The sequence below is a fragment of the Castanea sativa genome, chromosome 10 (assembly GCF_040712315.1).
Source record: "Castanea sativa cultivar Marrone di Chiusa Pesio chromosome 10, ASM4071231v1".
Taxonomy (NCBI): Eukaryota; Viridiplantae; Streptophyta; class Magnoliopsida; order Fagales; family Fagaceae; genus Castanea; species Castanea sativa.
In genome coordinates this window covers 35598479-35612167 of record NC_134022.1, presented here as the reverse complement: position 1 = coordinate 35612167, position 13689 = coordinate 35598479, and the positions used below count along the sequence as shown (strand labels likewise).

General features: G+C 32.5%; 1 protein-coding gene and 1 pseudogene across 1 annotated transcript; both read left to right on the top strand.

Annotated features, from left to right (window-relative positions):
* Positions 1-6138: 6138 nt before the first annotated feature.
* On the top strand, positions 6139-6645 carry LOC142612443 (carboxylesterase 1 pseudogene; annotated as a pseudogene).
* A 2910-nt stretch (positions 6646-9555) lies between these two features.
* LOC142614241 (carboxylesterase 1-like) lies at positions 9556-10660 on the top strand. The gene has a single exon (XM_075786814.1). The coding sequence runs from the start codon at positions 9666-9668 to the stop codon at positions 10653-10655; it is 990 nt and encodes a 329-aa protein (XP_075642929.1). The 5' UTR covers positions 9556-9665; the 3' UTR covers positions 10656-10660.
* Positions 10661-13689: the final 3029 nt, after the last annotated feature.

The following is a 13689-nucleotide window of genomic DNA, read 5'->3' as shown; positions in this document are numbered from 1 at the left end:
ATTAGAATTTTGGTTTCACACTAATTGTTCATATCAACATTAATTAAAAAAAAAACAATCATAGTACATGCATACAACTACTAATATCAACCTTTAATTTAATTTTTTTTATTTTTTTAAAAACCTCATAGATACACACAAAATTATAATTGTTATCATTTTTTTAAGTTATGATTCTTCATCTAATCCTTTTTTTTTAACATAAATTATATTACAACACGTCCAAAAGCGGCAACATTATTGATATTTTTTTAGATTTAAAAAAACATAAATTATATTGTAATCTAAAAAAAAAACATAAATTATGTCGTATATATAGATGTTAAAATCAACTTAAAATTTTATATATATATATATATATATATATATATATATATATATATATGTTAAAATCAACTTAAAAATCTTAGCATTATTAGTTCATATTTTTTAGATTTTCAAAAAAAAAAAAAAAATTTGTTCTTATCTTCTTTTTCTATAATTTATACTTCCACAAATTAGCCTGTCATTAGACCTTTTTAGGTATGTATTTGCTTACACTAATTTTTTTTATATATTTGTTTACTCTAATTTCTTTCATCAAATTGAATAGGTTTTGTGTATTTTTTGTCCTTTGTTTAACCTAAATTTATTAACTTTTATCTGATTCATATGTTTATGGTTTGAGAATCAATTATTAATAAATTTGATGATAAATTGTTCTATCCATTTTAATATTTAATTTTACTTAAATTCAAAAAAAAATCCTATTTTATTTAGTTTATGCATGATTCTTGATTAAGCCGTGATTGCGCCAAGTGGCTTCACTAAATTGCAGAATTTTTTTTAGATTTTTAAGAAAATAGATTTTTTTTTTTTTAAATCTTATCTTCTTCTATAATTTTAATTTGATAAAAATCTTAACTTGATTAAAATCATAAAATTCATTATTTTATTATTAATTTATTTTTTACTATTTTTTTTCACTTCACAATCATACACAGTTACTTTTTTTTTTTTCCCTTCGGATTAAAAATAAAAAAAAAAAAAACAACAACAACAACATACATGGTTAGGAAGAGTTAGAGATGTTCATGAGTTGGAGAGTTAAAATTGATATCTATTTGATTATTGAGATAAACCAATCTTCATTGTGATTTTTTTCCTCATCACACATGGTTACATTTTTTTTTTACTTTTACTTTTTACATGAATAGAAAGAGTTACATATGCATTGGAATATACATACACATCTAAGTCTACTTGGTAACCCCATAATGTCATTTGATAGGCCAAGATGTATTGACTTCTTAGTTAAATTAACCAATTAATTAGCCAAGTTAATTAATTAATTCAATTAACATGCAATACGCGTGGTAAAACAAAAAAATCACCAACTAAGTTAATATGCAGCGAAAAATAAAGTTGGCATGATGATTTATTTACAAATGGGGAAAACCTCCAAGGCAAAAACTCCACCGGATGAAGTTAGGATCACCACTCCCGAGAATCCACTATTTTCAAAACAAGCAGTTACAAGTAAAGGAATCTCAATACCTTATACCAACCTACAGTTGAACCCTTACCCCAATACACAATTGGACTTGTTCAGTACTGATAATTTCTCATTTTCAATGCACGGCTCCCACTACGTGACTATCCAATCGATGCACGAATCTAAGTACGTGACTAACCACCAACTTAAGAAGAATATTGGCTACAAAGTTCTTCAGTTCATCCACACGATGAAGATCACAAAACTCTTTGGTTACAAAACCCTACGAAGTACAAACGCAACAGTTTTTTCAAGAGAAAGATGAACTAGGGCAAATTGTCTCCGGTCACAATATGCTTGTGAAAAAACTTTGCATCAAGTTGCAATGACTTGTATCTACTATGACAGCCCTTAAAATAATCCCTATATATGTTTTGGGATTGAGAGAAAAGATAGCCTAAACATGTATACACGAATATGTGTAAAATCAGATCTGAAAAACTGATTTTTGTAAATCTCGATAGATAGGTTATCTATCAAGCAGCTATCGAGCATCGGGCTAAAGATCCCGTTTAAACCTCGATAGATGTTATCTGTCGAGCTTTAAAATCCAACACTTCTTCACTTGTTTATTGGACAAATTTGCATGGCTTTAATACTTGGACTTGAACTCTTATTCCTTGAAGTATTAAATACATCCTAGAACCCTTTGAAATTATCAACTTAGAATTCTATGTGCCATTTACATGAATTGAAAAATTATTATAATTTTTTTTTTGAGATTATCTATTAGATGAAGACTTTTGAATCCTAATTGAGTTAGGATTTCTTTTATATATATATATATATATATATATAGAGAGAGATATATATAGAGAGAGAGAGAGAGAGAGAGAGAGAGAGAGAGAGAGAGAGTTTTTATTCAGTATATTCTTCTTCTTTTTACGGCCTCTTTTTTTTGGATATAAGGTAGAAACACTACTTAGTATTCTAATCAATTCTCTCCCCCATTACCAATAATTCTCCTTCTTTCATAATTTGTGAAATCCATATTAGAACGCTTTGTCAAATCTACCATCCACGCTTTATCAAACCTATCATCCACACTATTACAAGTATATATTTCTCTTCTTCGTTTTTGTGTTTTGTGTGTGTATATATATATATTTAAGGTTCTGCTTATGAGTCATAAAGACAATTTTAAATCCATTATATATTGTGTTATGTTTATATGTACTTATTACAATTTTATTTTTGTTCAAACCTCCTTTATAAGTTCAAAGTTTTTAATCTAATTTTTTTAGATAAGTAATTTAATTATATTATTGAAATAAATTGTTTGATATACATATACTTTTCTATTAAGCCGTGCATTGCAAGGGCATAATACTAGTATATCCTAAAAATAATATAAAATTAATTTACTAATTAGTGAGAGTAGCCACTTGGCGCAATCGTGACTTCTAAACTCAATTTTTATTATACAGCATATTTAAATGATAAAGTTTTACCGAAATTAAACAGTTTTTAAATATTACCAAAAGAATACTATATATGAGCACGCCTAACTTGTGATGTTAGAGCAACTGCATCAGTTCATGGATAATCTTGCAAAATACAAAAAGCAGTCATATTACACATTTTGACCCAAAAAATCAGTGAGTGTAAAATTGTGCATAAATGCACAAGAACTATAATAACTGTGCATATATGCATGGTTACTGTAGCTCTTTTATACATTATTTTAATAATTTCTAATTTTGCTCATTTTTTTTCTCTCTCTCTTCTCCATCTGTAAAACCAACGCTCTCATCATCTGCTTCTTCCTTTGATACACAGACTCCCACACACACAAAATCAAAACTCAACCACAAAATCAACCACAAACACCACAAAACCAAACACACCCACACACGGACACACCAACAGAGACAAAGAGAGTGGATCGACGCTTCTGATGGATCGGCGCTTGTGGTGGATTGACCCTTTGCTATTGATTTGTCCTAAAATGCAACCAAAGAGAAGAAAAAGAATTGCAACTTGTATTATACATTTATACTTTAAGCAAACTGAAAGAGCGATCCTCTGGTTTTATCTAAACCAAAGTCAATTACTTTAGAAGATAGATGGCCCTAGAGCAGTAAGAGGGAAGCCTAAAATTCCTCATTTGAGAAATCTGTTGTCAAATATTTATTGTTAATGAGTATGCAAATCACATTTCATGAAAAATAAAAAACCATTCAAGTAGATGCCTTTTAAGTCTTTTTCAAACTATTTTGTTGTTATGAGTTTAGCTTTATCTCGAATACAGTTTAAAATTTGATGAAATAATCTAGTGTAATAAGAAGAGTGGATGTAAGTTGAGGTTGCCAAATTTTTTTTTGGTTATCAATTTATTGCCAACCTTCTTAATTACTTACTATTCTTCCCCTTTTTCTTTAATAATTTCAAACTATTTCTCTTTTCCATGGATGATATTTGGTCAAGTTCATAGGCATTTCAACCTGTAATCATCACATATTCATACCACATGTGAGTTAGGAATATGTACCATCCTCAACAACTATATTATTAGCAAATTTATCTGCTACAATCCCTCTCTGGGCCTCTTAGATCCAATCTCAATTCATCAAAAGGAGTCCAAAAATGTCAAGTCAAACACCTCCATCAAACCCCACCACTGATCCCTACCAATACCTCCAAATAGTCAACAACTCTGATGGCACCATCACATGCCACCACAAAATCCCAAACACCCCAACCTCACCGAATCCCAACCACCCCACTCCAGTTCTCTCCAAGACATCCCTCTAAACCAATCAAACAAAACCTGGGTCAGAATATTCCTACCCGAACAAGCACTCAATAACCTTTCTTCTTCCAAACTGCCTCTCATAGTGTACTTCCATGGCGGAGGATTCATTCTTTACAGTGCGTCCTCAACAGTGTTCCATGACTTTTGCGCAAACATAGCCATTGATTTCAATGCTATCATCGTCAGGGTCAGCCCTTCCCTTAGGTGAGATAGGCAATTGCCTAAGGCCCCCAAGTGGAAGGGAGGCCCCAAAATTTTAGAAAATAAGAGGGAGTAGGGGGAAAAAAAATTTAGTTTAAGATGAATTACAAAAATCTGGCACATCCTATTAACCAAAAAACAAAAATTTAGGTAAATCAAACAATATTATCCTCTAGAAAAACCAAAAATCAAACAGATAAATTACAAATCTGGTCTAAGATATTAACCACAAAACAATCACAAATCAAAACAAATAAAACAACTCAAATCCCTAAAATTTTTACCTTTCTCTCTAGTCTATGCTCTCCGCCTCTCTCTGTGACTTTGTCTCTCATTCTCTCTGATTCTCTCTCTCCCTTGTTCTCATTTGCTCAACAGCTCAAGCAAGGTAGTAGCTAGCCAGCTTCCTCTGCCTAGATCGATTTCTCTGCCTCCGGCCTATCTCATTCTTTCTCAGTCCGCCTCTCTCACTATATCAGGTTCAGCGGCTTCAGCCGTTCTGTTCAACACTTCAGCAGGTTTAAATATTTGGGGACTTCTTTGACTTGTAATAAGATTGGAGTTAGGCCCTGCCGCCTGGTTTTGTTTATCAGTTTTTCCTTTTTGGGCCTTCAATTTATTTTTATTTTTTATAAAGCCTGGGTTTTTGTTTTTTTTGGGTTATAGATTAGAATATTAGATTGGGCCCTGCCGCCTGGTTTTGTTTATCAGATTTGAATATAAAGCTTGTGTTTTTTTATAAAGCCTTTCTCATTGAATTGTTTTTTTTTTTTTTAAATTTTAATCTTGTGTTTATATATATTAGTTAGTGGTAATATATTGAATAAGTTTTTATTTATGCAGGTTAAGATTTCTAAAAACTTGTTATTTTTCGGTGAAACTACAACAATACTTTTTATATAAATCAGGTTCTATTTCTCATTTGCTCTACACTTGAAAGTTATTTTTTATTTTAGTTTTTATAAATATATAGTTTGATTAGAAATGTCTACTAGAAAATATGCATTTGGATATGAAAAACTTAAAAAAAAAAAAAAAGAAGAAAAATCAATTGAGTCTCAAAAAGGATCAATGGATAAATTTGTTATTAGTAATAAACAAAATATAACACAAAATTTAGATGAAAATATCACAAATGAGCAAGAAATTCACCAAAAAGAGTTAGAAGATAATGAAACGATACAATTGTAAGATAACAATGATGTTCAATTTTGCAATACAAAAAATCTTGATAATGAACTTCAAAATAATTTAGAAGAAAATGAAAATAATGATGAAAATGTCATAAATGAACAAGTTCACCATAATGATGTTCAACTAAAAGAAAAATATTATAATATAATATCTTTAAATGAAATATATTATAATATAAAAATAGTAAATGAACATTAATTTAATTAATATATAAATATAAAAAATAGACCTCATTTTTAGTTCTCGCCTAAACTAATATATAAATATAAAAAATAAAAAAACCTCATTTTTATTTCTCGCCTCACCCCTGATCATCGTATGAGTTGACTATCGTCTTGCTCCTTAGCATCGTTTGCCTACAGCTTACGATGATGCTGTGGAGAAAGTGCACTTGATCAAAAACAACCAAGATGAATGGCTTACAAAATATGCTGATTTTTCTAACACTTTTATTATGGCTACTAGTGCAGGCGGCAACGTGGCCCACCATGCAAGACTACGTGTAGCTTCTAAAGTTGAAAATCTTCAGCCTTTGATGATAATTGAAGGGCTAATATTGCACCAACCATTTTTTGGTGGGACTCAGAGGACTGAATCGGAGCTAAGACTGGTCAATGACCCTGTGTTGCCACTATTTGTGAACGACCTAATGTGGGAGTTGTCGTTGCCAATTGGCGTTGACCGTGATCATGAGTATTGCAATCCAACGGTGGGTGGTGGATCTCAGAGGTTGAGGAAGATTAGATTGCTTGGATGGAGGGTCTTGGTGATTGATTGCAAAGGGGACCCACAGATCGACCGTCAAATTGAGCTGGTTAAGATGATGGAAGAGAAGGGTCTAGTTGTGTCGAGTCATTTTGACGAGGGTGGTCACCACGGTGTAGATCTTCAAGACCTGTCTAGGGCTAAGGCACTACACGTGGTCTTAAAGAATTTCATGCTACCTACCTTAGTTGTCTAGGAAAGATAATGGGTCTACTTTCTTTTAGAAAAATCATATAGTAAAATTACTAAATTTACTTGCTTTTCGTTATTTTTTATTTTAAATTTTAATATATTGAAATAGAGCACTACCTTAATTTGTTATTGTTAATAAATACCTTAAATCTCATATATATTAATGCCGCTATAGAAAAAGTAAGTATAGCTTAAATAGACCTATATTCTCATTTTTAGGACTTATAAACGCATTTTTAAAACATGATTATAGACTTTTATTATTTTTGTAGTGGAAGTATCATTTCATCTATGAACGATATTTCATGTTTCCTTTAATTCTCTTTCTCATTACAAACCTGATATATCATATACTATCTTATGTTCTTAAAGTTTAAAAAATGATCGACCAACTAACCAACAGGCTAAGAAATAGCAAATCACGAAAGATTGCTAAGCAGACACTATATTTTATTTCGAATAACAACAACCCTTTACATTTGGCTCAATTTAGTCTTAAACATAGAGTTTTATAGGCTATTGATAAGTCCAATGGCAACGGCCAAGAGGACTTGCCAAACCGAAATTTCATTTTTGGTACAAAAAATATGAATACAAAAATCTTTATCATGAAAGTGATTTACAGTAAGATTAAAAGCTAAATTAATCTCTTCTTCACATGCCCATTTGCTCAAAGAATTTAGAGGATAATTTAAAGATGGTGTTGTCAAGAAAGCCTTGATGATGAATAGGATACTCTTATGAGTCTTATAAATTGGGCAATACAGGACTGGAAAGGAAAAGGTTTAAGAGCTGATTGTTGTAATCAAGGACGGAACCACATTGGGGCTGGCGGGCCATCGCCCCCTCAACTTTTTTAAAAATTTCACTTCTATACAAATAAAAATACCCAACTAAACAAGTCATAGATCTGGATAATAAAAATACCCTTTAGACAAACAAAAAATACCATCACTTAACAAGTCAAAATCCACTCGAAACAACACAAATGCCAATAAAAAAATTCTTAAACCACCCATTCTCTCACTCAGTCAAGACTTGGAGAAAATATAACTTTCATTATTCTGTTAGTCCATTGGCATTTCCACTTCTTGGTTAGTCCTCTCTCTCTCTCTCTCTCTCTCTCTCTCTCTCTCATGTTTTGTGAAGAGTGAGTAGACGTATGGCCCTCTAACTTTTAATAAATAAATAAATATATAAACATATGGCTATAGTTTATATATTAGAAGAAAAGATGAAATAAATTATAGGGGTAATTACACTCTCCTCCTTTGAGATTTGGGGAAATAACACTCTACCTCAAACTTGAAGGGAAAAAAATATTTTCTTCCAATTAACATCAAATTAATATTTAAAATGTTGTGTGTGAATTTTGCTTGGTTTTTTTTTTTTTTCTTTTTTTCAATGGGTTATGGAGAGATTTTCCATTGCAAGTGTTTTGGCGTTTGATAAATTTTGCATTTTTATTCTAAAGTTTATCAGTTTTTTTAACTAATTTTTGCTAAATTTTTGCAAATAGATTTTTATTAAAAATTTAAAATATTTCATTTATAATATAAACAAAAGGGGGGAGAAGTGTTAATTTCTTCAAATCTCAACGAAGAGAAATATTTTTTTCCTTTCAAACTTGGGGTGGAGTGTCATTCTCCCAAATTTTAAGAGAGAAGAGTATAATTACCCTAAAAAAAACCCTCATTCAAGTAGACTTTTTAGTTCTTTTTCAAACTATTATATATATTGTTATGGGTCTAGCTTTGTCTCGAAGACAGATAAAAATTTGAAGAGTGCATGTAAGTTGAGGTTGCCAATTTTGTTTTGGTTTATCAATTTATTGTCAACCTTCTTACTTTCTATTCTTTCCCTTTTCTCTTTAATAATTTCTGGCTGTTTTCTTTCCCATGGATGATATCAGTGTTAAGAGTATCCACAGCAATGGAGCTAAAATTTTAGCAATTTAGCTCCATAAAAAGTTACTTTATCTATTTTACCTACTCACTTTACAAAACATGCTGCAGGAGTGGATCTATTTTAGCTTTCAACACAATCAAATAATATAAACATCACAATAAAATAATATATCTACTACAATAAAATAATATATCCCACTACCAAAAAAATATTCACAACAACAATTACAACCACCTCTACCATCAGCCAAAGCCACAACCACAACCACACCCACAATCACCACCACTACCAGCAATCCACAGCAGAAAAGAAAAAAAGAAAAAAAGAAAAAAACCAAAATCTCTAATCTTTTTCCTCAACCCAGACCAAACAAAATCATCAATCACAGAGCTGGGCTTCGGTGAGGAGGACAGTGTCGACGTGGGTCTGATTGGCAGAAGAGATGTGGGTCTGAGGCGGATGGGTCTGATCGGCAAAAAACCAAAGCAACGGTCTGATCGGCGTCTGGTGAGCATTGAGATGGAGGACTAGGCGAAGGTGTGGGTCTGATTGGCGAAAAACCATAGCAATGGATCGGCGGCTTGGGGCTTGGGTCGGTGACGTTGAGGCCGGCAAAGGCGTGGGTCGGAGACTTTGAGAGAGAGAGGTGGGAGAGGCTGAGAGAGAGAGAGGCACAGAGTGACTAAGAGAGAGAGAGAGAGAGAGACACCATTTTTATTATTTTAGTCAAGCTGGGAGTAAATTTTTTTTTTTTTTTTTGTTTAGCTCTTATGAACAATGCACACTGTAACAATCAGCTAAAAAAAATAGATTTAACTCCACTGATAGAGCATACTTTCTGGTGTTAAAGGAGCAAAAAAATACCAATATGCTAATATAGCACCATTGCTACGAGTGCCCTATCTATATATAATTTTACTGCAAGTGTTATGCTTCACGCATATTATTGCTGAAATATATTAAACTAATTGAGAAATTAAAACATTGACCCAATTAACGAAGCCACATGTGACTGTGAGTTGGGAATACCATCCTCATTCCTCAACAACTATTAGCAAATTTATTTCCTACACTCCCTCTCAGATCCAGTTTCAGCTCATCAAAAGGAGTAAAAAAATGTCAGGTCAAACACCTCCATCAAACCCCACCACTGATGCCTACCAATACCTCCAAATAGTCAACAACTCCGACGGCACCATCACACGCCACCGCAAAATTCCAAACACCCCAGCCACACCAGATCCCGATCACCCCACTCCAGTTCTCTCCAAAGACATCCCTCTAAACCAATCAAACAAAACCTGGGTTAGAATATTCCTACCCAAACAAGTACTCCATAATCCCTCTTCTTCCAAACTGCCTCTCATAGTTTACTTCCATGGCGGAGGGTTCATTATTTACAGTGCAGCCTCAACAGTGTTCCATGACTTTTGCTCAAACATTGCCATTGATGTCAATGCTATCATCGTATCAGTTGACTATCGTCTTGCTCCTGAGCATCGTTTGCCTGCAGCTTACGATGATGCTGTGGAAACACTGCACTTTATCAAAACCAACCAAGATGAATGGCTTACAAAGTATGCTGATTTTTCTAACACTTATATTATGGGTTCTAGTGCAGGTGGCAACGTGGCCTACCATGCAGCACTACGTGAAGCTGATCAAATTGAAAATCTTGAGCCTTTGATAATCCAAGGGCTGATATTGCACCAACCATATTTTGGTGGGACCCAGAGGACTGAGTCAGAGCTAAGATTGGCCAATGACCCTGTGTTGCCACTGCCACTGTTTGTGAATGACCTTATTTGGGAGTTGTCGTTGCCGATTGGCGTTGACCGTGATCATGAGTATTGCAATCCAACGGTTGGTGGTGGATCTCAGAGGTTGGAGAAGATTAGATTGCTGGGATGGAGGGTCTTGGTGATTGATTGCAAAGGGGACTCACTGATTGACCGTCAGATTGAGTTGGTTAAGATGATGGAAGAGAAGGGTGTAGTTGTGGTGAGTCAATTTGACGAGGGTGGTCACCATGGTGTAGATCTTGGAGACCTGTCCCGGGCTAAGGCACTGAATGTGGTTTTAAAGAATTTCATGCTACATTCCTAATAGGCTGTCTAGGAAAAATAATGGGTGTGCTTTATCTTAGAAAAATCAAAAAGTAAATTACTGAATTTACTTGTTTTTTGTGATTTTTGGTATCAATTTTCAATATATTGAAATGGAGTGCTGGCCTAATTTGTTATTGTTAATTCATATCTCATATATATATATATATATATATATATATATATATATTATTTCTTAATGTAACTATCATTCATTCAGCCCATTTCTTTTCATATACGACCCATTGATCGAGGAACTAACCACCAAGCTAGGAAGTAGCAGTAAAGCACAGAAGATTGCTAATCAGCAACAAAGTATAAAAGAAGCAGAGCACTATATTTTATTTCGAATAACAACTACCCTTTAAATTTGACTCAATTTAATTAGTGAATTTTATAGGCTATTGTTAAGTTCAATGCATGGCTGAGTTTTATAGGCTATTGTTAAGTTCAATGCATGGCTACGGCCAAGAGGCCTTGGCCAAACCAAGATTTCATTTTTGGGACAAAAAATATGAATACAAAAATCTTTACCATGAAAGAGATATATAGTAAGATTAAAAGCTAAATTAATCTCTTCTTCACTGGGCCATTTGCCCAAAGAATTTAGAGGATAATTGAATTAAAGATGGTGTTCTTGCTCAAAGAATTTAAGGATAGTTTAATTAAAGATGGTGTTGCCAAGAAGGCCTTGATGATGAATGGGATACTCTTATCAACTGGGCAATACAGAACTGCAAAGGAAAAAGTGTTGAAGGCCTGATTGTCGTAGGCTAGGCTTTAGTGCTGGTATATACCATGTTAAGCACCAAAAAATTGTGAGAACAGAGGAACAAATTTTAGGGGTCATAAAGGATTAGGTGAAAAACTGGATTGAAAGTGGTGAGAACAGAGAAACAAATTTTAGGGGTCATAGAGAATTAGATGAAGAACAGGATTGAAAGTAAAGGTGTATATCCCAGCTCTAGTATATTTTTCTTCAACATATGGGGCACCTCAGGTGTTGTATTTCCTAAAGTTTGATTTGTGTGTGGCGGTACAGCACACTCCAATTGTTGTAGATTCTTCTTCTTGTTGTTTTGCTGAGTGGATATGTGGTTGTTCAGCTTTGTTGCTATGATTATCTTGTATTTTGGTTTGTTGGTTGATGGGATTTGTCATTGTTCTGCGCCTTTGGGTAGTCAGTCTCAATTGTGCAGTTAGCTACTGTTGTCTTCTTGTTGTTGGCCATGTTGCAGCCTTTGGCTGTTGTGGCTGGTTTTCCTGTTTGTTGCTTAGTATAATTCACTTGATTATCTGAAAAAGAGAGCTAAATTAATTCATGAAAAATAAAACTAAATTTCTATTCGATATTAACCAAATATAAATAAGAGAAAAAACTTAATATAATTACTAGCCTTGTAATTTAGTGACATAGTCTATTCTTTTTTATTAGGAGAACCATGATTCAAATCCCTCCCTATTGCATTATTGAATTATTTAAAAATAAATAAATACATTTGAACTCATTATATATCCACTATTCTTACACAAAAGTACCAAAAATCAACGAGTTGCCAAATAAAATAAATAAATACCATATTAGAATTGTTGTTGGGATTGAGAGCAAATTATCAAGAAAAATAGGAAACCATGTCCACAACATAAAACCTCTTACACTTTTTATATATTGTTAGAATGGATCCAATTATATGGGAATATATTAGATATAGTATGATAACTTTAAAACCATTAATAGCACAATGTGTTGTAACTACTATTAGAATAGTCCATGATATTTTATAAAATCATTATGTATGTGTCTAGGTATTTACTATCTCCTTAATTATATTTGGATTGAGACCTCATGCAATATCACATAGGTATTGCATGGTGCAATACTTTTAAAAAGTGCAAATTGAAAGTTATTTTTGTAATTTTTAATCTAAACCTTTGAATAAAAAAAAATTTCAAAAATAACAAAAAACTAGAATGCAAAAAAATAGAAAGATGAGAGAGGAAGAGAAAAGAGAGAAAGAAGATCCATCAAGGGTAAGATTCAGCTAAGCAAAGGGAAAAAATGAGAAAGAATAAGGTGAGATTAGAGGATAAAGAACTAAAATGAAGAGAGAGAGAGAGAGAGAGTCACGTGAGTGTGGATGTGGAACTTGTATTAGTGGGGCCAAAGGTAACATTGGCATAACATGTGGACGAGTGTGAGAGAATAAATGTGAAATGAAGTGACATCATAGACTTGTTGAAAAAAGAAAATTTATGAGAGAATTGCGATATTACACGATATCTCAATACATTGTATTTGGACAAAGACATCATATATAGACAAATTTAAATGGTTTTAAAAATCAGACCGATCAAATAACCAAAAAGGAGAGTGATTCTCAGTTTTATGGTCCAATCAAAGTTCGAATAATGGTCGAACCAATGATATCATAATTAATATAAATAAAATAATTCATATTTTAAAATTAATTTTATTTAAATTTTCATATCTTATTTTAAAATAATTATAAAATAGAAAAAACTTTCATACACTCCTTTTAAAGAACAAATAATACAATAGGCAATTAGACTTTACTTCACCTTTTTGTTTTTAAATAGTACTTAAAAAAAGAAACAAAACAAAACACTAAAACCCAAACTAGTCAAACTTTGACCACACTCTCCCATTTCCACTTCTCACGCACCCACATGATCACATGTTATTTACCTCTAAACAAAAACAAAAAATACAAAAATTGCATACACACAACCTCCTCATACGTGCTTTTTAGGTGCGATGAGGCTTTTTTGTTAGTGTCATATTTTTTCACATAAAAAAAGAGAGAGAAACATTGAAGTCCCGATAAAGAAAAAAAAAGTGAAAACCTTGGGCTTAATGGTTCTATTTTGTAGCAAAAAAAACTGCGTATTTATTTTATATATATAATTTATAAGTGAGTAAACTAATTTAAAAATTAATAGTGTAATTCTATTTTTTAGACAATATTTTAGTAGAAGTTTTGTCTCTACTTAAATCTAGGGGTGTATGGGTACTT

Coding starts and splice junctions, on each gene's coding strand:
- LOC142614241 (XM_075786814.1), top strand. CDS start 9,666: ATGTCAGGTCAAACACCTCCATCAAACCCCACCACTGATGCCTACCAA.